Source organism: Raphanus sativus, chromosome 3 (genome assembly GCF_000801105.2).
Source record: "Raphanus sativus cultivar WK10039 chromosome 3, ASM80110v3, whole genome shotgun sequence".
Classification (NCBI taxonomy): domain Eukaryota; kingdom Viridiplantae; phylum Streptophyta; class Magnoliopsida; order Brassicales; family Brassicaceae; genus Raphanus; species Raphanus sativus.
The window spans coordinates 19,368,022-19,394,937 of NC_079513.1; the positions used below are offsets into that span (position 1 = coordinate 19,368,022).

At 37.0% G+C, this 26,916-nt stretch overlaps 6 protein-coding genes across 8 annotated transcripts; 4 read left to right on the forward strand and 2 right to left on the reverse strand.

Moving 5' to 3' along the window:
- Positions 1 to 9: 9 nt before the first annotated feature.
- Positions 10 to 1,965, forward strand: LOC108847534 (chalcone synthase 4). Its single transcript, XM_018620795.2, has 3 exons — positions 10 to 262; positions 356 to 673; positions 752 to 1,965. The coding sequence occupies exons 1-3, from the start codon at positions 238 to 240 to the stop codon at positions 931 to 933; spliced, it is 525 nt and encodes a 174-aa protein (XP_018476297.1). The 5' UTR covers positions 10 to 237; the 3' UTR covers positions 934 to 1,965.
- On the reverse strand, positions 1,370 to 6,610 carry LOC108847533 (probable LRR receptor-like serine/threonine-protein kinase At1g51820). 2 transcript variants are annotated; one of them, XM_018620793.2, is made up of 13 exons: positions 6,412 to 6,608; positions 5,783 to 6,314; positions 4,389 to 4,870; positions 4,153 to 4,297; positions 3,999 to 4,070; positions 3,469 to 3,540; positions 3,288 to 3,365; positions 3,004 to 3,191; positions 2,688 to 2,914; positions 2,468 to 2,594; positions 2,316 to 2,381; positions 2,039 to 2,228; positions 1,370 to 1,951 (listed from the first exon to the last, which is right to left on the reverse strand). In XM_018620793.2, the coding sequence occupies exons 1-13, from the start codon at positions 6,482 to 6,484 to the stop codon at positions 1,543 to 1,545; spliced, it is 2,661 nt and encodes an 886-aa protein (XP_018476295.2). In that variant the 5' UTR covers positions 6,485 to 6,608; the 3' UTR covers positions 1,370 to 1,542. The 2 variants fall into 2 exon arrangements, with proteins under 2 accessions (XP_018476295.2, XP_018476296.2); XM_018620794.2 differs by lacking the exon at positions 2,316 to 2,381 and having other exon boundaries at positions 6,412 to 6,610.
- A 9,179-nt stretch (positions 6,611 to 15,789) lies between these two features.
- On the forward strand, positions 15,790 to 17,495 carry LOC108845421 (uncharacterized). The gene is made up of 4 exons (XM_018618634.2): positions 15,790 to 16,621; positions 16,697 to 16,807; positions 16,898 to 16,990; positions 17,099 to 17,495. Exons 1-4 carry the CDS (start codon positions 16,079 to 16,081, stop codon positions 17,255 to 17,257), a joined length of 906 nt encoding a protein of 301 aa, XP_018474136.2. The 5' UTR covers positions 15,790 to 16,078; the 3' UTR covers positions 17,258 to 17,495.
- A 501-nt stretch (positions 17,496 to 17,996) lies between these two features.
- LOC108845422 (uncharacterized) lies at positions 17,997 to 19,439 on the forward strand. The gene has a single exon (XM_018618635.1). It carries the CDS (start codon positions 17,997 to 17,999, stop codon positions 19,437 to 19,439), a length of 1,443 nt encoding a protein of 480 aa, XP_018474137.1.
- A 4,008-nt stretch (positions 19,440 to 23,447) lies between these two features.
- LOC108846990 (putative defensin-like protein 165) lies at positions 23,448 to 23,783 on the reverse strand. The gene is made up of 2 exons (XM_018620163.1): positions 23,732 to 23,783; positions 23,448 to 23,632 (listed from the first exon to the last, which is right to left on the reverse strand). The coding sequence occupies exons 1-2, from the start codon at positions 23,781 to 23,783 to the stop codon at positions 23,448 to 23,450; spliced, it is 237 nt and encodes a 78-aa protein (XP_018475665.1).
- Positions 23,784 to 25,204: 1,421 nt separating this feature from the next.
- On the forward strand, positions 25,205 to 26,669 carry LOC108844523 (40S ribosomal protein S12-2). Of its 2 annotated transcripts, none has more exons than XM_018617789.2 (5): positions 25,205 to 25,278; positions 25,436 to 25,491; positions 25,856 to 26,159; positions 26,253 to 26,318; positions 26,426 to 26,669. In XM_018617789.2, exons 2-5 carry the CDS (start codon positions 25,484 to 25,486, stop codon positions 26,483 to 26,485), a joined length of 438 nt encoding a protein of 145 aa, XP_018473291.1. In that variant the 5' UTR covers positions 25,205 to 25,278; positions 25,436 to 25,483; the 3' UTR covers positions 26,486 to 26,669. The 2 variants fall into 2 exon arrangements, with proteins under 2 accessions (XP_018473291.1, XP_056861696.1); XM_057005716.1 differs by lacking the exon at positions 25,205 to 25,278 and adding an exon at positions 25,328 to 25,346.
- Positions 26,670 to 26,916: the final 247 nt, after the last annotated feature.

Here is a 26,916-nt window from a genome sequence, read left to right on the forward strand (position 1 = left end):
ATTTAATTATAACCACTCCATATACTAATGCTTTACACGTAAGAAATGACAAGGAAAGTCTGGTTCTGTTGTAAGTTTTGCGTGTTATTTTTTCCTATAGTGGGGAAAGAAAGATTAAAGCCATTTTTTTGTATTATATAAACACGAGCCCCTCTCCATTGCTAGAGATTCATAGCCACACAAGAAATCGTGCAACTGAAGAAGGGTTCGCTAGAAAGAATTGCAGAGCCTGAGAGCATGGCAAACGTGGGCGTGAGCAGAAGTATGTTTTTTTTTTTGCCTGTCCGGTTCACTGAATTTCCATCAAAGTAAATGGTTTAAATCAGTCTTTGATTCCGGTAAATAATTTTTGCAGTGGAGAAGCCGTTCAAAATAATAGTCGACATCTCTACGCTGAAGGAGGAGGCTGCAGTGAGGCTCGTGAAAGAGTTGGGTCAGCCCAGATCGAGTATCACCCACGTCGTCTTCTACAGCGCCTCCATCCGTAACACCAAGGCTGACTCCCGTCTCACCAGTCTCCTTGACGCTGGCCCTTGCGTCCAATATCTCCCTTACGAGAAAGACCGCTTTGATAGCAAGACCGCCAGCCTTTGCTGCAAGGACTTGTCCCACAACAACCCTGGACGCCCTGTCCTCGTTGTCTGCTCGGAGCTCACTCCTACCAGCAGCGGAGGTAAGGACGCCTACAAACTTAGTATATGTTAAACAAACTTGGACAACAACCTTAAATTCCTAAAAATAATTTTTTAAGGCCTGTCACCTGAGGTTGAGGAACTTCAGATTCACATTAGGGTGATAACCAAAGAGATGGAGAAATTGAGCTCTGATAATCGGCTTCTTAAGGAAAAGGCACTTGAATTTCAGCTTCGTGCTGAGAAAGCTGAGGCTCGACTTCGTGCCGAGGCTAGGCTTCAACGAAGTAGCTTCCCTTAACATCATACACAGTTCTTGTTTCTTGGACTCTTTATGTTGCTATATAACATTGTAAAACGCTCTAGATAATCATCATTGCCAAAATCTTGGTTTCTTGAAGCCTACTGATCAACTCATCATGTAAGCGAACTTATCAACTCTAGCCAACACTTAAAAGGCCATAGCAGCCAACTTCAGGTACAATATGCGACTCACTGATTGTGTGTGGCATGCAACTCCTAGATACACAAACGATTCATCTCTCACACACATCTCTTCTACCTGTATCACGCAAATATTGACCAACTTCACATATTTCTCACAAACACACGATTCAGTAATGTAAGTATCACTTCATAATGGCCAAAGCCTGTTAATGTCTATATCCTTCAAGTCTAAGTTAGACTGTCTAACATGCTTCTCGAGATAAAGATGGTTGTGTAACATGTATATCAGATTCCTTTAATTAATATCTATATATTATATTCTTGCATTCTATATTTTCCTGTTTTACTTTAGTGTCAATGAGCATCAAGGACAGGACCTCGTTGCTCATTAATAAAGGTGACCAATCAGAGAGTCTGAAGATAGTTCCATAATATAGAAACAGCAGAGAGAAATTCATGTGATCTACCGAGACGTTGGGATCACGTCAGTACCAAAGGTCAAACTCACATCAATAGAGCTCGTCGAGTCCATGTCCCTACTCGCACCTCCCCTTGAATTTTCAGATGCAAGACACTCGTTTAATCCAATAACAACTTGAGACATGGTAGGTCTTCTCATTGAAGAAGGATTCAGACAAGACATTGCTAGCTCAACAGCTTTCCACACAGAACCAGAATCGTAATCTCCATTTATACTTGGATCCATAATGCTTATGATGTCTCCTTTTGTAAGCATTAACCCCACCCATTCTCCTATATGTGGCTTTTCACGGCTTTGGTCGATCACGGGTCGGTTTGTGATCATCTCCAACAACACAACCCCAAAGCTATAAACATCACTCTTCTCTGTCAACCAATTTGTTCTGTAGTATCTGAAGAAGGAAAAGAGATGATAGATTTTTACCAATGAAGAAGAGGGAGAATCTCTTAAAAAGTCATAGAGTGCATCTTATACTTACTCAGGATCGAGGTATCCTGGAGTTCCCGCAACAACTGTTGACACATGAGTTTCTCCTTCCATCGGAAATGACCTCGAAAGCCCAAAATCAGCAATTTTGGCCTCAAAGTGTTCATTCAACAATATATTTGTGGGTTTGACATCTCTATGAATCATTGGTGGTTTGCATCCATTATGCAAATACTCAAGTCCTATATATATATGCCACAAAATTGAATGAAAAATAAAGTAACAAACCTGAGAAAAATATATATCACCATGAAACTCTATAAACCAACCTTGTGCAGACTCAATGACTATTTTTAGTCTAGTTCCCCAATTTAACACAAAGCGGTTACGTCTTCCTGCATTTTGAATGGAGAGATATATAGATGTCAAAGTCTTAAGATATCACACCATAAAACTACAACGGTTATATTTGTCTGCTCACCTGACAAATGCTCTTTTAAATCTCCATTGGCCATGTATTCATAAATGAGAGCCAAATTATCTCCTTCGTCACAGTACCCAACAAGACCAACCAAATTTTTGTGATGAACTCTAAGAAGAAGTTCTACCTAAAAAACAAAACACGATTCAAAAGCTCAAGATTCTAAGTTGAATCATTGACTATTTGTTTACAGTAATGATGATGAAAGTTGGGAATTTACTTCAGCCTTGAATTGTTTATATCCTTGAGATGATGAATGGGAAAGTATCTTAACAGCTACTTGTTCTGTACCGTTCACAAAACCATGATAAACAATTCCAAATCCTCCTTTCCCAACAATTCTTTGGAAGTTATTTGTCATTGTCATAACTTCTGAGTAAGTAAATCTTCTATTCTTTGGTTGAGATAATCTACCATCTGATTCTTGCATAGAAGATGGTCGTGGCCCTAAGGTTACAAGGCAAACATCTGGTTAAGTTTATTGTGGATATATGTATGTTTTGATATTACTCTTGAGCTTATTTATTGATAGTTACCTTCAGCTTTTGATGCCCTTTTTTTCTTTCTGAGAACAAGGAACATGATGACGAACGCACATATAAGAACGAATATTAAAGCAATGGACGCAGCAACCACTGGTACAATGATATTCTTTTTCTTATGTCCATCCTCTCCTTCGTGCACACATGAACCTGTTGTGCAAAGATGGGGATTGTTGTCGAAACTGCAGAATGTGAATGTTGTTAAAGATTCCAAGTAGTACATTAATTCGCGTGATAATAATTGGAAGACAAAAACAAAACAAAAATAGCTAGCTTACTGTAACATCAGTCCTTTCTTCTGAAGAAGAAGAAGTGAGGGAGGAACCGACCCAGTTAAATTATTACCACTTAAGACTCTGTTGGAATAGATAAAGATATTAAAAAATAGTCAGCCATGTTTAGGAGAAAGTTTAGTCAAAACAAAAGGTCAAAGTTTGTAGTGTCTCATGAAATACTTACATGGCATTGAGTGACTTCATGTCGGCTAGAAATTCAGGTATTTCTCCAGTCAAATTATTATTTTCCAAGACCCTATACCATTAACAATGTATACATACATATATAGCCTATCAAATATTATTATCTTTTAAAGGCTGAAATTTTAGACCATCTCCAATGTATTTTTTTATTTATATCTCTAAAATAGAAGAACTTTATAATAGAAGAACACGTGACTAGTCTGGACCACTTATGTGGGGTCAGGATACCTCTATATAATTCAAAAAAAAAAAAAAAAAAAAATAGAAGAACTTTATAATAGAGATGTGTTTTGCTCCAATGTATTTCTCTAAAATAGATATTGTCAAATATAGAACAAAATATAGAGGAATGTTATTTTTTCCTCTAAAAATAGAAGAGAAAATAGCAATTTCTATTTTAAAGGTAGAAATAGTGGGTTGAAATGATTTTGCTTTTAAATGCTATTATAGAGGTAAAAATATGGGAAGGTTAGAAATGCTCTAAGCTTGGTCAGCAGTGGAGTTACTTACAGTATTTTCAGGTGAATAAGACGTTGAAAGGCTTGTGTGATGTTCCCAGTTAATCCACTTGAACTTAAGTCTCTGGAGAAGTATGAGATATCTAGTTCGTAAGCGACATGATATAGGAAATTAAGATAAATTACTGAATGAATATTCATCGTACAATTCAGTGATAATCGGTGGCCTAGAAATATCCGAGCTGTTGCATTTAAGACCATCCCACAAAAACTGTTTGGGGACACATGGATCTCCTTGCCAACTATTTCTACTCAATCCATAAGTATCTTGAATATTCTTGATAGCAGCAACTGCCATCATAAAGCTTGATGATATCAAGAATCAACACACTACACGCAAAGCATTTGTTAGATAAGCTCAAGAATGTAAAAATCGGCATACCGTCTTCTTCATATGTCTCCATTTGCGGGAAATCAATCACGCTGAAAGCCTCGATAGCATTAAGTAGAGGTGGAAGAGTTGATGTAGACGTCTTCACAATCTTCATAAGACATTCCCCTCCATCGCATTCCACTGGTTCTCTGATGGCTACGAGATTGGTTTTTCCTTGTACAGGACTGTAAGGTCCAACTACATCATGTCCGTTCAGCGACACTGTAAATTCCCTTGTATCATTGTCCCTTAGATTCTGAAGCTCACCAAAGTACATGTAGGGGTAAACCTTAGCAGTAGGAGGAAGCCCTACGTTCCATGTAATGCTTAATTGCTCTTTATCGTTTAGAGGTGTTGCGCCCGTTGCCATTACATCCTCTGGTAGTTCATCACTACTGGTAACGTCTACACCCAGAACACTTGTTACTTGTGCCCATGAGTTCTCCAAGAAATATGGGTACCATTCACGATCATAAATGTCATCTGGATACCTGCCACAATATTGTAGTAGACCACATTACTACATAACCAAAGGCTTTCCATCGTTTCAAATGCAGAAATTATATTAACATGTAAAAAAGAAAAGAAATTCAAGGAATGTGATTTTTCTCTTTTCTTCAATATACTTTTTTGAAGATTAGCAAGGAAAAAGGCCTATAATCTCTCCTGCCAAATAGTGCTTGAACCCATGGAACAAGAGAAGAGAACCAACCCTTTCCAGTGCCGGTTCACTAGGGTACAAACTGTGCAAAGGCCTGGGGCTCAACTTTGTGTCCTAATAATTAAATACTTCGACTTTTTTATTTATGTTTTTATACCAAGAAAACTGAACTATTTAAAAAAATTAATTGGAAATGGCCCATGCATAATTTTTCTTTTATATGTTAAATTTATGAAGAAAAAAAACAACAAGGAAAAAAGATTACAAAAAATAATCAAGTCGTTGCTGGGTGCTTATTTTATTTGAAAAAAAAAATCTAAGAAAAGCATTATCCAAAAAAATTAAATAAAAAAACATAATAACCTATAAAATATAAAAATCAGAAGAAAATAATTAAGGATAGCAATTTTGTATATTTATATTTTTATACAAACAAACTAAATTATTTTATTCGTTTATGTCTTCTTTTCATAACAAAAATTACAAAAACATTAATAGAAAAATATTCAGTAAAGATCCTATAAAATATAAACTTTAAATGTCCAAATTTTTTTTTTATACAAAGACCCATAACCATGGTGAGCCCGCCCTGACCCCTCGTACTAAATGATACAACCACACCTTTGGTGTAAAGAGTAAAGACTAAAGACCGAAGGTTTTATTTGAGGAAAATACACAGATTAAAAATATAAACGTAGATGCAAACACAAATTAACAACCAATCAATGCAAATGTTTCTCACCGTATAGTACGACCAGGATCTGAATTGCTAAGATACCACCTGATTAAGTGCTTTAACGAGCCGCTTTCGGTATCGTATGAAGTTTTCGGCAATGGTCGTAGCTCCAAGACATTTATGAAAGGTATACTTTCCCCCGTCTTAACAAGACATACCTGTAAAGAATCGGATTTCGCCACATGGATGAGCTCCACTCGAGTATCATTACCACTCACCGTTGTCCACATATTCGGGCCCAAATGAAGATCAAAGTCTGGATCGATCTTTAAATCATCGTAGTTTCCATAAACGAATCTGGCCTTGATCAGGTACTTGGTGTCTCGGGTGACATCTAGACTGTAGCAGTTACGTCCTCCATTCGGAAAATATCTGAGTGTCATAATCGGCTTAGTGTAGTTTTGTTCAAATTCCTTGGCGATTCTACTGGTTTCCCCACTGTTAACTAAACTGGTATCTGAAGTATATGTTAAACCGGTTGAGAATGCGTTGTAAGGAGACTCGTGAGGGGGTAAACCGCAATCCACATTGATGAATCCTATTGATATAATGGAATAAAAAAAATCATGGGGATAAACCACAACACACTTGCACACATATATAATAATATTTTAAAACAACAATTATGTACGTACCGGTTTGATCTTGAGCTTGAACAAGATGAAGTATCAGCATAAAAGTGACAATGAACACATAATGTCTGTCCATCTTTCCTTACTACGGAAAGGAGAGAAAACTTTTGGAGAAAGCAATTTATGCGTGATGAGTTTATGATTATATGAGCTAATCTCACAAGTCCTCAGTCAACTCCTGACCACTTGTCAGTGATAAGACTAATATATCAAATCTAATTAATTGAGGATATTTTGTTCACGGTGCAAAATGAATTATATGAGCTTATCTCACAAGTCCTCAGTCAACTTCTGACAACTTGTCAGTGACAAGACTAATATAACAAATCTAATTAATTGAGGATATTTTGTTCACGGTGCAAAATGATTTGGTACAGCAAGTTGAGAAGATATATAATGACAAGAGTGATAGTTATTATCCGGCTGAGGGGACCTGCATTAAACGGCAACCTGTGTTGAAAAGTACACGGCAATACACGGAGGTGATTTCTTCTTCTCCATCGGCCTGCCCACTGTAGTACGTAGTTTACTTAAATTGTTTGAATTAAACCGAGTTCGGTCTAAACTAGTAAATACGATGGAACTCGTCTGTGCGACAGTTCAAAGACGTTTTATTGCAAAATCTAGAAAAGTGGTGGTTACAAGTAAAATGAAGTGATTAGAAAACAAGCTGGAGCTGGGAGCTTTCCCGGTGAAAGATACAAATCAGATAGAAAAAATAGTGAAAACCATAATTCTATCCGCCAAGTGAGTCTATATGATTTCGGAAGCCCTTGACATCGCCTTTGTTCCGGCTTAAATAGGAAGGATTGTTCCTGCTCCTTATTCTTATGATCTAATGGGCCTTCACTCGTGGACCGATTAAACGGCCGAAGGAAACTTTTTCTGGACGGGTGATCGGCTCTCCGAGCGAGCCACCGCTTGTAAACGACACGATATGGCTTTCTTCCGCTCGCCGCCCGATTCCGAACAGAAGCCGAATCGATGTGCCGGCTTAGCGGGCCGAATCCTTTGTTTCTTGAGCCTTTGTAGATGGACACGGTCCACCCCCTACATTAATGCCAACGAACATCTATAAAAAGTTTGATGCGTGGTCAGTGACTTTTTCCTTAGAGCAAAGTAGGTTCCAACCTAAAAGCGTTGAACGTGTAAGCAGATATGTATCAAGTAAAGGCCTGTTCGTTTCATCCACTATTATCATCCTTTGCTCGGTTTTCACAAACTTAAAAATGAGTCTACATGCAATAATTAGATGCAAAATGAAATTCATTTAAAAATTGGATATTTTGAATGAGTTTAAATTATGCATTTTGGATACACCAAATGCATCTCATATTACAAAAGTTTAAATTATCCTTTTTATAACTATAATTTTAATTATACAAAAATAAAAATATTTTTATAAAAACCGTAAAATTTCAATTTTTTTACCAAAACCGAATTTTTTTTTTCTTTCAAAAAATCGCAAAAATTCGTTTTCTTGCCAAAATTGTAAAATCTCATTTTCCCACCAAATCTATAAAGTTTCATTTTCTCGCTAAAATCGTATAATTTTGTTTTTCGTCAAAACCAAAAAAATCTCATTTTCGTCCAAACAATAAAATATTTTTTTCGTCACAATCTTGTTTTCCGTCAAAACTTTGAAATATCATCTTCTCGCAAACGACATAGTCTCATTTTCGCCAAAATTATAAAATCTTATTTTTCACCAAAACCGCATAATCTCATTTTATTATCAAAATCATAAAATCTCATTTTGTGCAAAAAACTAAAATTATTATATTTATCTTTAGACCAAAAATAAAAATATGAAGAAGGAAGTTTTCACTACATAAATTTAACACCTATTATGATTATATTAATTATTAACTTTGGAAAAACAAATTGCATATAATAAGATATTTTTCTTCTAATAAATTTCCCTTTTAATAAGTTTTTCTTTTAATAAGATATTGTGTTTCTGTATTTGTTTAATATGTCTATCGTTTGTTCTCAGTTTAATTATTTTATTGTATAATTTTCATTTTCAAAAACCATTTAAATAGAAAATTCTAAAAAATTCCCAAACAAAAAATGTATATTATTTTAGATTATTACATTGAGATATGTTGTAATCTGTTACATATATTATAATATAGTGATCAATTTACACCTAAAATTCTCTTAAAAACCATGATAAATTCAAGTGAGCGATTTATTTATTGTTATAATTAAAACGCTAGAATAGTATGAATGACTCGAAATAATTTGATTGTCTTAACTAAAGAAGGGGTCTTCCTCATTAATATGTAAAACTAGATTCTGATGGGTGGATATATTTTTTTTGTTTTATATTTTTAAAAATTTTATTTCTATATTTGTGTATTTAATTATATTTTTGTTTTTATTTGTATAATATTTTTTAAAATGATTAATAAAATTTTTAATAATTATATTAAAATAGTTGGACCACGTTTATATTAATAGATCATGTCTTTGTTTTAATAGTATTGATTAAATACTCCGAACTACTTCATTCTGGATTATTGTGTGCACACGAAGCCACACTATACTCCCAACTGTTTTTTGGTCCCATGTAGAAAATCTCGGCATAAACCACATTATAATCAAATTTAAAAACGTTAAATACTAAATATTTATTTTTGAACTTTTTAAAATTCTAAATGTTGTTGGAGAATAATTTTTATTCAAAAAAAAATTCTTATTCATAAAAATAGGGTTTATAAAGAGTTATTAGAAGAAATTTCTAATTAAAGAAAATGCAAAAATCAAGAGGAGTGGACATGAATCAAAATTGAGTTGTGGTTTTAGACTCACTATAGTAAATGATGTGGTTCTAGATCAAACTTACAGTTAACTCCAAAATGAGCCAATGCAAATTCTAAAGGTAATGAATGCGGTTTGATTTGTAACGGTTGAATTCAGCAAAGTAAGAATCGACGAATTCAACCGAGTAAATAAGAGATGTTAAACACGATTTTATACTATTAAATAAAATGAAAGATATACCTTTTTTTTTGATCAACTAATGAAAGATATACCATCAAGTTGGATAAAGCAGCCTTTCTAATTCATATGTAATTTTGGGGGGGGGGGGGGGGGGGGAAATGAAAGATTGACAGAAGATGGAACAATTTTAGACATAAGCACTTGCATTACACTCCTCAACTCACTTTTTCTCTCTAAATTGTATCTCAAATTCTGTAAATAAAACACAAAAAAGTCTGAAATCAGCTGATTCTAAACTGACACATTGTGGGAAAAACAGAGACTTTGAACTCTTATTCACGTGTATCAGTGACAGAAGTTCACATAGCTCATTAAGAAAAGTGACATGTCAGCAGTGGCGGATCCAGGAATAAATCCTACCTGGGTCAATGCATATATAAAAAAAATACCGATACAAAACAATAAGCATATCAGATGAAAAATATAATAATATTTTGTGCATAGATTATAAATCTACATTTTCTCATAAACTATGAATTTTTAATATATATATTCTAAAAAATAAATGTAATTTTAAGTTTAATAGAATATGTTTTAAAAATTTATTGGCTAAAAAGAAACCAAAATCAGAATATTATATGGATCTATTCGTTATCATTTATTTTCATATAGCACTAATATTTATCTTTCTAATTCTAGTTCTAATGTATAGGTTGAAAAAATATAACTCTTGTAGCTTTATGTCAGATGATCTTCCTACCTCTCTTGCATATAATAAATTCTATGAACCACTTTAATCCAAGTTAAGAGAAACATATTAATAAAATGTACTATCAGACCTCAATTAGAATCATTTACGGAGAATATTCATAAGACATTAAAGACAAAATGTTAATATGAGTAAATACGTGCAGTTATGCATAATTAATATCATAAAGATAAAAATAGAAAATAGATTTGTGCAGTTATTTATTTTCTGTTTTCATTACAGATTAAAAAATAAAAAGACAATGTGAAGTACAAATGGAAAGGGGTCAAAGATATGAATTAATAGGGGTCAGTAACTGAACTTTGCTGTAACTAAGAAATAAATTTAAGAATCTAGTGGGGTCAGCTGACCCCCTACCTTCTAAATAGATCCGTCCCTGCATGTCAGAGACGTACAAATTTGAAGGTAGTTTCATAAAATAGAACAGATATTTACTCTAGAAACAGATAACCAAGAAATTATGTGGTACCAAAGGTCAAGCTCACTTCTATAGAACTCTTCGAATCCATGTCCCTACTCGCTCATTTATGAAATTTAAAGCATTTTCGTGGCTTATTCTGTACATATATAAAAGCTTCACACAATCTTCAAACACCAAAGACTATGGAACCTACCGATTTAGTCAAAACATCTTCTGCTTCCTGCTTGTCTTCTTGTGCATCTGGTCCACGAACATAAGGAGACATCTACTTTGATTTAACATACTCGGCTCTCCTCCATGGCGGCACATGAAGTCCTTTCTTCTTCAAGCTCTTCTTTGCGGCTTCACATATAAGGACAATGATCCTCTGCAACCGTTCCGCTTTGCCAACAAAAACGCAAGGCACAGTTTGCAGAATCTTCTATGCACGAGCAATCTCGAAATTCGATTTGAAATCAGTGTCGATCAACAGTCTTTCGCCATCAATTATCACATCCATATACTCATATTCCCCTGTTTATGTCACAAACCAGCAAATGTACTGTCAAACTTCATAGCATTATGGTACAGAAAAACGCTCTTTGCTTGAAGACTGCTACGATAACTCTACGTTCAACGGACACGGAGAAGCCTATGCTGATAGAAAAGGAGTTGAGATCTATGACTAAAGCTTCGGCCTCAAGTCAGCAATCATGTAGTAGAATTTTCTTCAAGATAAATACATTTTGTATTTGAATATTCTTAAGATGAGAATTGAACCTCATACTTCCTTTGGTTAGTGAATTATTAGCATTTTAGATTATATATAAGGTTTGTAACAGAGGAGTTTATGAATCCTAAGAAAATATCAAAAAGCTATTATATCTTGCTCTGTAAATCTTATGCTCCAGAAAGATAACTTCATCTAAAACTACATTTCACAACAAACAAAAGTGAATCTACTACAATTTTCCTGAACATTTTCAGTAACCTACAAAGCTCGCAAACTCAGCTAGGAAAATCAGAATGTCTCGTAAGATTTTGTAGTTTTGGCGAGAAAACACGATTTTGTAGTTTTGGCGGGAAAAATCAATTTTACGATTTTGACGAAAAATATAATTTTACGGTTTTGGTGGAAAACTCATTTTTGCAGTTTTGCAGGAAAACCAAATTTTAGGGTTTGGAAAAAAAAACTCAGTTTTACAGTATTCGCGGAAAAACACAATTTTAATGTTTTGGTGGAAAAATTCAATTTGTAATTTTGATAGGAAAACATGATTTTACAGTTTCCACGAGTTTCCACAAGAAAACACGATTTTTGGTTTTGGTAGGAAACACGATTTTATGGTTTTGGAGAGGGGGAAACACGACTTTACGCAATCAACACGATTTTGTGGTTTTGACTGAAATAGTTTATTTGTGGTAGAGGTTCTTATTGTTTTAGTTATGGATAACTTATTACTCACTAGCAAACTATTTTAACCCAATATATTAAGTCTATTAACCCATTTATCAATTAATCCAATTATGTCAAAAACATTTATGCATTTAATCTATTAAAACTGAAGTACAAATTTAAAATAACCCAGACTTTTCCTAAAAAATTACAAGTGAATGTCATTCTTTTTCTTACCCTTAATCATAAATAATTTTAATAAATAAAATTAAAAAATACATAATAAATATTGTTTCCTTAAAATATCATATGTGTTATACCAGGTTACCTAATTAATATTTAGCTAATATAAAAGATTGAAATCTTTTATTTCCTAAACAAATATAAATCATAAAAACAAAAATCTGCAGCAAAGTTATGTTGTAGGATATGTTTTCCAAGATCATAAGTTTTGGTAAATAATACTTACTTTAATTTTGGGGTGATTTTTTCTGATTTTTATACTAAGACTCGGTTTGAAAGGTACGTTTTCCAAAATATTGATTCGAATACGAATTAAAAATGTTAAATGTTTATCAGAATATTTAGAAGTGTCTTTAATATTTTCATTCAACCAAAGTAATAAATAGACATGTTATTATTAGATTGTAAAAAGAGGGCAAACAGAAAATATTAGATTGTTTTTGAAGTTAATAAAAAGAGGACAAAACAGAAAATATTAGATTGTACAATTAATATTCGACATCTACGCAAAAAAATAAAAGAAAATAACAACCGCATGGGTGTGCAGATCAAAATCTAGTTAAGATTTATAGTTGGATTTGATGAATTGACCGAGATTTCTTTTATCCATTTTGACACCACTAACCCCAACTATTAGGGGGTGACTGGTTTTTCCGCTACCACCCGCAAACGCAGCTTATGCGGTTCATAGCGGTTGTTGGCGTTTCGAAACAATCACAGAAAACGTTACAAATCGCTTCAAACCGCTCCGAACCTCTTAAAATCAAAAGCTGGTTCAACCTAGCGTTTGCGGTTGCGGGCAGTTGCGGGAGAGTAATTTTTTTTTAAAAAAATACAGAATAAATAAAAATAATACTAAAAATATCCAATAAAATTTTTAAATGGAAATAATAGAAATTGTAAAATGTATACATTTTATATTTCAATTTATATTATAAAATTTTTAAACCCAAATGTTTTCTATAAATTTTAAAAATTTAATAATATGATTTTATAAATATAAATTTTATATTTATTATATTATTATAATTTTTAATATTTTTATAATTATATAAAATGTAAATATTGTTAAATTATTATTTAACAGATGTTTTGTTTGGTAGTTTACCAGTCATAAGAGTCCCGCAAACGCAACAATTTTTAATCGTTGTACCAGTTGTACAAATCTCTAGAAAACACTTAAAACCGCAATCACCCGTACCCGCAGACTTCCGCAACCGCAACTGCAACCGCTGCGGTTACACCAGTCAGGCCCTAATTGACATGTCATATCTCAGAACTATAATTTAATTGTTTGATTTTTTATTATTTTCAGTTTATTTAATTAAGATAAAAATAGAAGAAATAATTTAAGAACTAACTTACAATCAATCAATCAATCGAGGCGCCAAACAACCCAAAAATGTTACTTGTAACATATAATTTGAAACTGATATGCATTTGTTTCCAAACAAACTCAATAATAATATAAGTTTAAAAATTACCAAACTAATCAAAAAAAAAATACATATACATCCTTTATTTGCAAATATCCACCACCATAAAGTGTAATGCAATATTGAATTTAAATTTATAAAATTTTAGACAAATCCGAATGCTGAAAAAATATATTTAACATTATTAATTTAGATATCCAACTGTGTTTAGTTCCGGTTCAGTTTAAATTTTTCAAATTATTTGGATAATATATCAAATAATTTAAATGAAATATCAAATAATTTGAGATGTTTTGAATAATTGAATAATATATTTGCATAATGTATAGTAACTGGGATAGTTTTGGGTAATTTAGTTTTTAGATATATAGATTTAAAATTTGTATTTATAGAAACACCTGGTTATCCTATATACTTTTAGGATTATAAAACTAAAATTTGTATATTGATTACTTATTTATTTAGGGTTGGCTGTCTATTCCCCCCTTTAGATACACTAACCCTACTTATTCCCCCCAAACTATTAAGCTCTTCATAATCTCATCCAATCTTACATTTTCTCTTTAAATTTCCCCCTAAACTTTTTTAATCTCCCTCTCTAATCAATTTTCAAATCGTGATTAATAAAATATAAAGTGCGTTTAGAAAATAGCGATTGCCCACCCGATTTTTAAAAAAACCGACCCAGATTTTATAGTTTATTAATTTTAAATCAAATTAGGGCTTAGGTTTTGTTTTTTTGTTTTTTTTTTTCACGACAAACAGAAAGAACAGAGAGAGAGAGAGAGAGAGAGAGAGAGAGAGAGAGAGAGAGAGAGAGAGAGAGAGAGAGAGAGAGAGAGAGAGAGAGAGAGAGAGAGAGAGAGAGAGAGAGAGAGAGAGAGAGAGAGAGAGGAGAGAGAGAGAGAGAGAGAGAGAGAGAGAGAGAGAGAGAGAGAGAGAGAGAGAGAGAGAGAGAGAGAGAGAGAGAGAGAGAGAGAGAGAGAGGAGAGAGAGAGAGAGAGAGAGAGAGAGAGAGAGAGAGAGAGAGAGAGAGAGAGAGAGAGAGAGAGAGAGAGAGAGAGAGAGAGAGAGAGAGAGAGAGAGAGAGAGAGACGAGAGAGAGAGAGAGAGAGAGAGAGACCAGAGAGAGGAACAGAGAGAGAGAGACCAGAGACAGAGAGAGAGACGAGAGAGAGAGAGAGACGAGAGAGAGAGAGAGACGAGAGAGAGACCAGAGACAGAGAGGAGGAACATAGAGAGAGACCAGACAGAGAGAGAGAGAGGAACAGAGAGAGAGACCAGAGACAGATAGAGAGAGGAACAGAGAGACCAGAGACAGAGAGACCAAGAGTATCCTCAGTTTCATCCATCTTATCTCGTTTTCCAGATTTCATGTCTTCCTCGTCCTCTGTCTCATAACCTTCTTCTAAGTCTTTCTTCTCTGTTTCAACCATGGTATCAGCACTTTGATTTCACCTCTTTCATCTCTGTAAAAAAAAATTCAAACTCAAACCAACACATGCATAAACAAATATAAACTCTAAGTTAAACAAATTTAAAAATTCTCATACCCAACAAGCACATCCCCTTCATCGTTCCTCAATTTCTCTCTCTCCTCTGCATTTTTGTCGTTCCTCACTGTCTCTCTCTCCTCTGCATTCTCTTCTCTCGATTCTGTCTCTGTCTCTTTCTCTGTCATCTTCGTTTATGTCTCTCTCTCTCCTGCAGTGTCTCTCTTGTCTCGCTCTCTGTTCCTCTTCCTCTCTCTCTCTCTCTCTCTTCTGTTCCTCTTCCTCTCTCTCTCTCTCTCTCTCTTCTGTTCCTCTCTCTCTCTCTCTCTCTCTTTTCCCGTCGTCTCTCTCTCTCTCTGTTCTTTCTGTTTGTCGTGAAAAAAAAACAAAAAACAAAACCTAAGCCCTAATTTGATTTAAAATTGATAAACTATAAAATCTGGGTCGGTTTTTTTTTAAAATCGGGTGGGCAATCGCTATTTTCTAAACGCACTTTATGTTTTATTAATCACGATTTGAAAATTGATTAGAGAGGGGGATTAAAAAGTTTGGGGGGAAATTTAAAGAGAAAGTGTAAGATTGGATGGGATTATGAAGAGCTTAATAGTTTGGGGGGGGAATAAGTAGGGTTAGTGTATCTAAGGGGGGAATAGGCAGCCAACCCTTTATTTTAGGTTTGTTTCTAATTTGGTTCGGATCTTTCGGATATAGTGGATGTTTACGACTCTTGAGTTCAGTTTGGTTCATTTTCTTCCAACTTGTTTTGGTTCAGTTTTTTTTTCAATTCCGGATAATTTACCAAGGCATAACGAAATTGGTTAGATGTAACCCAGGTGGACCGATTGGTTTAAAAGAGACCCGGTTCACTCGACCTGCGTTGCGTCGTTGCCTATATAAACAAACACTCGACCTTCCTCAACTCCCCTCTTCTCGCTTTCGCGCACTGAACTTTCCACAGTGAGAAGAAAAAAAAAAAAGAGAAAGATGACTCTAACTCTAAGCATGGCGGAAACCCTAGACGCTCTAATCGATAACAACCCCCAAGAAACCGATTACTCCTCCTACGCTCATCATCCCGAGGAGGAAGAAGACAACAACAACAACAACATCGATCTCTCTCTCCTCCGCATCAACAGCTTCGGTAACTCCTCCGATCGCCGCCGCCGTACGAACTCCTCTCCTCCGCGCGGATCTTTCGGCTCTTCTCCCGCCGCCATCAGCCCCGTGAAACGGCCCTCCCCGGAGTCTAAAGAAGCCGACGAGCCTATGGGATACTCGAAGATTCCTCTTCCCGTGGATTGCAATCCGTCGACGCGAGTCCGTTCGTCTCCGATCTACAAACGATCTCTCTCAGATACGTTTGCTTCCCGAAGAAGCCGTGTCGCTCAAGAAACAGCACTGCCGCCACGGCCGCCGGTCTTCCGGAGGTGCGTCTCCGATCTCTCGCCGGGACGTCCGCAGGCGTTTCGTGGACCTTCTTCTCGAGAAACTGATCTTGCGGTTGAAGAAACGTCTGAAGCCAATAAGGTTTATAATTTTTGTTAATTCGTTTTTGAGAAGTTAGGGTTTCTGATGTTGTTGTTTGTGTTGATCGATCACAAGATGCTCTATGCTATCAAGAATGGAGTTTTTGAATTGGATCAGTGGTGTAACAAGCTTCTACAGTACGGTGAATCGGTCTCTTCTCTGAAACAAGATGGCGGCAGTCCTAAGGTGTTTTGATTCTTGATTCTCCATGGAGAAGATGTTTCTTGTTGAGCAAGGAAAGGCTAAATCCAAATATATTTTTTTTAATCATGGCAGCGTGTTATCAAGGAGGGAGTTCGTGAATTGGATCAGTGGTGTAACAAGCTCATCAAGTACGGTGAAGCTGTGAAGCCAGACGACAGTCCTAAGGTTCGAATCCAATATCAACAAGATATATTCTCCCATTAAAAACACACTTTTGTGGGTTAAACTTAAAAAGTGTCTCTTTTTTTGGCATAATGATTTGGTGCCGTGCAGGGAGTTGAGTCACCAGAGGAGGAGCACGAGAAAGAGGGTAAAGAAGGAGTGAAGGTGGACAGAGTTGGTGAGGCTTTTGTTGTTGAGATCAACTGTCCTTGTGGAAGAAACTACAGAACTCTCTTCTCTGGCCGTGACTGCTACTACAAGCTCTTGTAGACCATGGTTTTCATCATCCGTACGTACGTATGTGGAAGGATCTCTCTCTCTCATCCTCACAAAGCTGCTGGTAGATAGACGTACGCACACTGTTTCGTGCTTGCAGATACTAGCTATACACACATTTCGTTTCATTTGTACAGATTGTGTTCCATACGCTTCGTTTCATAGAGATAATATACACATTGATTGTTCTAGTGTCATACTCTTGTTACCCTTATTCGTTGAAATGGATGTGATTTCTGTGTGTATTTGATATCATGTTCAGAGGATGGTAAATTGGTAACAATCGAAATGGCATCGTAAGGAAGTATAGGATCCAAAATCCACTCAGTCTCCTGACTAGTTTTCTGACCTCAAAAGTAAAAAAAAAAACCCTTTAAAGATATGCGTGTATACATTCCTAGATCGAAGACAACTAAAGTAAGGTTAATTTCTAGTTTGTTTCATTTTTGTCTCTAATACCTTTTAGTATTTTCGAAAATAAATTAAATATATTGTTTTACAAAACCAAAAATATATTGGAAAAGTAGTAACTAATGAAATACATAAATCAATATAGTGATTTTTTGTTCACTTCTAAAAATGTTTAAATCATATTTTTAGATTCTGTTCTACAGAAAATAAAACTGATATTCTATGAAGTAGAAAATAAAATCCACATTTTTATTGAATAAACTATGTTTAGAATACTGGAAAAGAGATCGTTTTGGACCTGATAAAGGAGTTGAAGAAAAGGATGGAGGAAAAAAGCGAAGGCGACGGCGACAAAAACCTAGGGCTTGCAATCGAGGGTTCTTCGGGAGAGGCTCCTCTAGGGACGGCGGGCCCATCAGATCCTCCACCGCGGGAAGCTTCTCTGCGTCTGGCGGGTTCCGGGGAGTCAAGTCCGAAATCGTATGCTCAGAAGGTTCGGGATGTCTCTACCATTGGGGATGAGATTACGGTGGAGATGGAGATAACGGATGGGGTTGCGGACATTAAGATTCCGGAGGAGGTGTTTGTTGATGCAGTGCCTTTGTGGGAGAGCTTCTTAGTGGGCTATTTCATGGGGGATGCGCCACATATTGGCACCATTCACTCCACAGTGAACCGTATTTGGGGATCTCCGAGTAATGGGGCTAAGATTGATGTCCAGTTCATCAGTAAGCGGACAGTTCTGTTTCGAATTGACAACGCTCAGATGCGTGCTCGTGTTCTAAAGCGTCGTTACTGGTACATTGGGGATGTTCCTTTGGCAGTAAATGAGTGGAACCCTGAGACAGCTCAGTCACCGCCGGACCTTACTGCTATGCCTCTCTGGGTGGATTTCAGAGGTGTTCCTGGATACCTCTACTCTCAGAAAGGTCTCAGCTTTCTGTCTCGTGCAGCAGGGAAATTTGTGAAGCTTCATCCTCAGACGGAGAGGTGCACGAGGCTGGATGTCGCACGAGTCTTGGTGGAAGTGAATTTGCAGAAACCTTTGGTCCATAAGCTTAGCTTCAAGGACAGAGATGGCTGCGATGCATCTGTTGCGATTGAGTACCCGTGGCTTCCACCTTATTGCAACCTCTGTAAGAGATGGGGTCACGTGGAAAAAGAGTGTGATGCTAAGATTACGATCATTCAGAGAACACAAGAGAGCTTGGGGGGAAAAGAACAGGGGCTGGAGAGTAGAGAAAGGGAGGCCGTGACTGGAAAAGAGATCGTTTTGGACCTGATAAAGGAGTTGGAGAACACAAACGTTGTTGCCTCAGTTGGGCTAAAGGAGGCTGTGAGTAAGAACGCTGGAGATGGCAACAATACAGGCGATTTGGGGAAGACTGATGATGGCAATCAATGGAAAACCCCGGACCAGCGGGAAAGAAGTATCTCTCCTCCTGGTCAGAAAGTAACAAATGAGGAAAAGGGGAACTCTGTCTCCTCGTCCAATGGTTTTGAGGTGCTACAAAATATACAGGAGGAAGGGGAAATAATGGATGACGAGGAGAGTGAGGAAGATGGGGGGGGAGAGGAGACGAATGTGGTGGGGAAAGTTGATGGCGGGAAGAGTGAAAAAGCAAGGGAGCTGGAGCCGGGTACCAAGCTCAATGGTATGGGAGCTAATCGTGGCAGGAAGCAAAGTAGGAAACCAATAGTAAGTGCAAAAGCCTTAATGCAAGCGCAGAATCAAAGTAAAAGAGCTTCCTCTCGGAAGCACTGATGACGTCTATCTTCTCATGGAATATGCGGGGATTCAACAAGCCTCGCAAGCATAATGCAGTGAAGCATTGGGTTCGAGCTGGAAGGTTGTCCTTGGGCTGCTTGCTAGAGACTCGTGTTCAAGCAGAAAATTTCCCTTGGATTTTCCAATCTACCTTTCCTGGCTGGTCAAGTCTCACTAACTATGATCACCACAGGTTAGAAAGAATTTGGGTGGTGTGGTCAGATGATGTGGAGGTAGTTCCGGTACTTATTAGTGCGCAGATGATAACGTGCTGGGTGAGATACCGACAAACAGGAGATACTTTCCTTGCTTCTTTCATCTACGCCTCAAATTTTGCAACCGAGAGGAAGCAACTTTGGAAGGAGCTAGAGTTGGTAGCCACAATGTCTGCTGGTAGCACTGATGCGTGGATCGTGCTAGGTGATTTCAATGTCACACTGTCTCTTACTGAGCACTCTCGGCCTGTTGTCTATGCAAGCGATCGAAGCTCTATCAGAGACTTTCAGGAAATTGTTGGAAGATGCGGACTGTCGGACCTAACGTCTGTGGGACCTCTGTTCACCTGGTCAAATAATCAAGACGAGAATCCCATCTGCAAGAAGTTGGATAGGGCGCTTGTCAATCCCACCTGGCTCTCTTCTTTTCCTCACTCTGTAGCCAAGTTTGAGATGGGGGGCGTGTCTGACCATGCTCGGATATGTACTGAGCTTCGGGCTCCTGTTGCTGGGAATAAGAAACCGTTTAAATTTTTCAACCACTTGACGTCTCACTCAAGCTTCTTGGATGTGATCACCACATCCTGGACCAACTCACCTGTTCTTTTTCACTCTAGACAGGCCCTGCTAATGTTCCATTCGAAGCTCAAGGCTCTCAAACAACCGCTCAGGAACCTCAACAAGGATGTCTTTGGCAATCTTCCAGCGAGGGTAACTGCTGCGTATGATCTCCTATGCTGTCGTCAAAGTGAGGCATTATCTAACCCGAATGCAGCTACCTTTACGGCTGCTGCTGAAGCCTGGGAGAGCTGGTACCACTTATCTGGTATTGAGGAACAATTTTTCTACCAGAAGTCTCGAGTCCAGTGGTTGAAGCTGGGTGACCGAAATAACAATTTCTACTTCAGAACTACTCAGAGCAGGAACTCAAAAAATGCAATCAGGCGTCTGGTCACAGCAAATGGTGTAGTGGTGACTGAACCGGATTTGATAAAGATTGAAGCAGCCTGCCACTTTCAGAGCTTTTTGCAGACTGTTCCTGAAGGGATTGAAGGGGTTGATATGGGGGTTCTCTCTGCTCTTATAGAATTCAGATGTAGCAGGGAGGATGCAGCTCTACTGATTAAGCCGATCCAAGCAGCTGAGATAAGGGATGTTCTGTTTTCAATGCCATCAAATAAAGCTCCTGGTCCGGATGGATACCAAATGGAATTTTATAAAGCAGCTTGGCCTACTATAGGAGCAGACTTTGTAACTGCAGTGCAATCGTTCTTTCTATATGGCTTCTTGCCCAAGAGTATTAATGCTACCCTTCTAGCCTTGATACCCAAATCTTCAGATGCTGAGCGAATGTCAGAGTATAGGCCTATTGCTTGCTGCAATGTGGTCTATAAAGTAATCTCGAAACTGATTGCAAGAAGACTTCAGAGCACTCTACCATTGGCGATCGAAATGAACCAGTGTGCTTTTGTAAAGGGACGATTACTTCTCGAGAACGTACTTCTGGCAACGGAACTCGTGAAAGACTACCACAACTCCTCTCTCGCTCCTAGGGCCGCCATAAAGTTGGACATCTCAAAAGCTTTTGACTCGATCCAGTGGGACTTCATTGAAGCGACGCTACGCGCAATGCACTACCCGGACCAGTTTGTAGCATGGATCATGTGCTGCATCAAAACAGCAGCATTCTCCGTCTCTGTTAATGGTGAACTCGAGGGTTTCTTCTCAAGCGCTCGTGGTATCAGGCAAGGCTGTGCACTCTCTCCATACCTATATGTTATTGTCAGTAACGTACTCTCTCGTATGCTGAACAAAGCAGCAGAAAGACGAGAGATTAGCTATCACCCGAAGTGCAAAGATGTCAAGCTGTCTCATCTCAGTTTCGCAGACGACATTATGGTGTTTACGGATGGCTCCCCACAGTCTCTCCGCGGTACTCTTGGGGTATTTGAAGAATTCGCAAAACTGTCGGGGCTCAACTTAAACATAGCGAAATCTACATTGTATGCAGGAGGAAGGGGGAAAAACATTATTGAGCAGGAAGCGGTTGCTATTGGACTCTCTATCTCTACACTGCCTGCGAAGTACCTTGGGTTGCCTCTCACTACTAAGACAATGACTCGACAGGATTACGAGCCTTTGGTGGAGAAAATCAAGCAGCGGCTGCAAAACTGGACGTGCAAATCTTTATCTTTCGCGGGTCGTCTACAGCTCATCCAGTCAGTAATATATAGCACTTCGAACTTCTGGAGCTCTGCTTTCTGTCTACCAAAAGGCTGTCTAGATGAGATTGAGAGTCAGTGTTCTGCATTTCTTTGGAGTGGCTCCCCAGCTGTCATGGAAAGGCAAAAGTATCGTGGGAAGATGTATGTAAGCCGCGAGATGAAGGTGGCCTTGGACTTAGAAGAATCTCTGATATATCAAAGGTTTTTGCTCTGAAGCTTATCTGGAAATTGTTTACAACCTCGGGATCACTATGGGTTGCTTGGGTGCGCCAGCATCTATGGAGTAATGGCTCATTCTGGGATATTGCTGAGTCCACCAAGGGCTCGTGGGTGTGGCGGAAACTACTCAAGATGAGGCAGCTAGCGTCGCAATTCATCAGAGTAAAAGTCAGTAATGGAAGGAGCACTCTCTTCTGGCTGGATCAGTGGCTTCCCCTTGGACGTCTCATTGATATTGCTGGAGATACTGGACCTCAACGATTGGGCATTGGGCGCTATGCAAAGGTAGCTGATGCTGTAACTGAGACAGGATGGCGGTTTAGAAGGTGTCGTGATCCAGTCTTGCAGCACATAATCTCGAGTGTCAATAATGTGCCAGCCCCAAATGTAAGTACTACGGATGATATGGTTATGTGGCGGTCTGGACCAGATACTTATGACTGTAGGTTCTCTTCCTTTAAAACATGGGATCAGATTCGAGTACATACTGCGAAACAAAGCTGGAGCAAGGTGATTTGGTTTGCCAAGGGAGTTCCACGATTTGCTTTCATTGCTTGGTTAGCAATTCGAGATAGGCTTGCAACAGGTGCCCGAATGGAGCAGTGGGGCCTAGTTCAAGGCTGTGTGTTTTGTGGTGAGCCGCAGGAGACCAGAAATCATCTATTTTTCGCATGTCCTTACACCTTTACTGTGTGGGTCGCGGCTGTGGGAGATTTGCTTGAAGCAAGTGCTGATCCAGATTGGACAGACACGCTTAGACGATTAGTAGAGCACCAGTTTGACCGGCTTACCTTTATTTTGTTGAGGTTGGTGTTTCAAACAACCATCTACTACCTGTGGAAGGAAAGAAATGACAGGAGACACGCCGGAAAACAGAAATCAATTACTCAGATGAACCATTTGATAGACAAAACAGTCAGGAACAGAATCTCGTCTACTCGCTACTTTGAAAAAACAAAGCTTCGGGGACTTCTTCAAAGGTGGTTTAAAGGACACTAAACTGTTTTACAGAAGCATAGCTTTATTCTTATGATTCTTTTTGTACATAAACTTTCATTCACATTATAATAAATTTAACATTTCATAAAAAAAAAATATATCCTGAAAATATTTAGAATACATATTTTGAGCTTAAACAACCACTCTAAAATCTAAGATAATACATACTTTTTACAAATGATATTTATTTAATATTTTATTGTTATTTTGTCAATTTTATATGTGCTGGATTTATTTTTTTATTTAGTTTATAGATGGAGTTATCCATAGGAAAGTATATTAAATTTAAAATATATTAAATTTAAAGTATAGTTTTATATCGTAGATTGTTGTAGAAATTATGGTGCTCAACAATTGTAAACACAATTACATGTATATCTATCAGAGCCTGCTGGCTTTTCAATGCAAGTTCCGAACCCTTCTAACGTTCTTAAACACACTTCCCTACAATTTGCTAACAAACATTGTGTTCCTGGCATAAGTTCTTTTGCGCATCTCTTTTGAGCCTCGGTTTTAGGAACGACCAGTAACACTGCAGTCAAATCGTAAAGAAATTTATACAATTTATATACAACTGTTTTTATATCAATGCCGAATACAGATGATTATATAATAAACAAATACAAATTACCTGAAAATAGAACCATCAGAACCACAAAACAAGAAACAAATTGCTTGGACATGATAAGAGTGTTTTATAAGTTTTTAGTCTTTCTTATGATGTATGTATGTATGATCTGTTTTTCTTCCGTCAAATAATCTGTCTTATATACTACCTCAGAGTCAAACAATACAATGGTAGTAAAAATGTATTAATAAATGTCATTTGTATTAATACTCTGTATTCTTACTTGACGTCAAATAAAACGTCAAGGCATTTAAAACTTACTTAATCCATTTTTAATAAATGATATCTTATTTGACGTTTCACAATTGTGAATATATTGATTACCTATCTAATTAACCATAATTTAGTCAAAAGAAAAAACAAATTGTGGAATATAAAAGACTACATAACATAAAATCAATAAATTTTACACTAAAATTTGAAAACTACATATAATTTAAAGCAAAAAAATAAATATCTTCAGAACGTTATCTATTAAAAATAGAGTGAGTAAGTTTTAAATGCCTTGACCATTACAATTCTGAATATTATTTGTTGACTAAAATATTCATTTCCATTTTTCGTTATTGACTATGATAAATGCGTTTTTAGTCATAAGTCAATAACTCTAATTACTACACTTTCCTTAGACACGGCCAAAACTGATGCAGATCTTTGAAGATGTTTGCGCAATGGGTTAAGGGTGTTCATGCCCAATTCTTCACTCGTGTTCTGGGCTAACTGAGAGTGGTCTTCTTTGAGACACTTGTTAAACTGCAGGCTTTGCCAACAAAATTTGAAATAAACAGATTTATGTATTTTCTTGCCAGACTTATCGAATCTGAATACCAAAATATTCGAGCAGTCTAAAAATTACATTGCTTAAAACAAATTAAATTAGTTAAAGTAGAATTGGGAAAATCGTTTGGTAAAACAGATATTTTAATAGTAAGCTATTGGCCAAACCTATGTTATCAACAACATAACATGACATTGACAATGATATCAAGGCCCTTTCTTTAATTCACTCTCATGTGCTTCTTGTTATTATTTGATGTTTGTTTTGATTTAATATTTTATTGTTATTTTGTCAAACTGATATAATATATGGTTACTTTATAAGTTTTAAGATGCAATACAATTTTAAACCGTTCTCGAAGTGTTATTATCCAAATCCAATTCCATTAATAAGAATATTAGAATGGGATTTAGATGTGTAAATCCAAAAACTCCAAAATCCAAATTATCAGATTTATGGATATCCAAACGTCCATACTCAATCCGAACGTTTACAATTGAATGAAATACTTCCAGTGGAGAAAAAAAGAAGAAGACTGGTTTCCAAAAGAAGAAAAACAAATGAAATAAAAGACGTATTTATAGCGGCTCAGGTCCGCAGAAAATCTGTAAAAACAATAAGCCCATTAGACTGGCCCAGGTTTGCAACAAATCTGCCAAAAATCCTTTTTAAGTGGCGTCTTCAGTAAACCCTAAATATATAAACTCATCACTCAATTTTCGCTGCCCTTCACCTCGTCATTGGAGCGCCTCTCTCTCTCTCTCTCTCTAAGGTTCGTCTCTGAACTCTAACAGCTGTTCGATTAGTTATTTTGTACGAATTTCAATCTGTGTCTTGTTCGTAAGTCTTCAGCTTTCTTCTTGCTGACACCTGTTTCGCTTCATTACAAATCACTTTTGGATTGAATGTTTTTTAACCTTTGTTTGCAGATTTAAAAAGGAGCTTTTGCTTTTACTTAGTTTCCAAGGCAATTCAACATGTCTGGGTAAGCTTTCTCTTTCGATGTAGCTATGTTGTTACATTTCTCAAAATGTCTTCTGAATCTGTGATTGATCTGTAGTTTAGTGTTTACAGATTCATTTCTAGGTTTGATAGATAAGGACTTGTTCATGTTGTAATTGCTGAAGGTTAGGGTTTGTAGATTCATTTTTAAGTTTATAGATTAGGACTTGTGTTTGTACTAATTTAGGTTTAGTCACAGAGAATCAATGCTGACGTTTAGGTTTTTGTAATTTATCTTTAATCACATAGAATCAGTTTTCACAATCATATATCGCCTACTTTTGCACAATCTTTGTTTTTTTATAATAATTTTTTTTTCTTTCCTCTCTTTTTTTTTTTTTTTAAAGTGATGAAGCTGCTGCTGCTCCTGCTGTTGTTCCTCCGGTTGCTGAGGCAGCTGCTATTCCAGAGGACATGGATCTGTTGACTGCATTGGAGTTGACGCTAAGGAAAGCTCGTGCTCACGGTGGTGTGGTTCGTGGTCTCCATGAAAGCGCTAAGCTTATCGAGAAGCGTTCTGCTCAGCTCTGTGTCTTGGCCGAAGATTGCAACCAGCCTGATTACGTCAAGCTGGTCAAGGCTCTTTGCGCTGATCACAGCATCAACTTGCTTACTGTTCCAAGCGCTAAAACTCTCGGGGAGTGGGCTGGTGTAAGTATAGTTCTCTTAATTGTCTGAAGTAATGTTTTGTTGCTGTGTTATCAAGACTTGCATTTTGTGATAATCTTGGATGTGGTTTTGCAGCTTTGCAAGATTGATTCAGAGGGCAATGCAAGGAAGGTTGTTGGGTGCTCGTGCCTTGTAGTCAAGGTAGAGAGTCTTTTTTTACCTGTGTCTTAATCCATGAATCTTATTAATATATAATGTGTTTTGACTTGTGTGTCTGGTGATTTATTCGTGGTGCTACTGTTGAACAGGATTACGGTGAGGAGACAACTGCACTCAACATCGTCAAGAAGCATATTGAATCTAACTAAAATCAGCAAATGTCGGATCTCTCAACCATATGCTTCCCATTCCCAAAAGAAAACCCGTTTCATTTTTCTTGTGTCCACTTTCTGTTCCTCTTTTGTCTTATTCGTTGTTTTTGAATATTGAATACAAAACTTGTTAGTAGACAGGTCTTGAGATTTGTTTGGAAAATGCAAGTTTTGCGGTTAACTAGGCTGCTCGCTCTCTTCATTCAATATACTCGATTTCCATAATTTACTGAATTGAGAAACAGACGGTCAATATAACCAAACCAAGATAGGTTGTGAAGGAACCTCGTTTCCTTGATGAATGAGTTTAAACGTCTAAAGATGAAAGACACAAACTCTATCGATGGTTTCTCATGCAAGATATCATAATTGGCCTCGAAATCGGCAGCTTTAAGTTAATTTTGTAAAAACCTAAGCTAGTTAAAAAA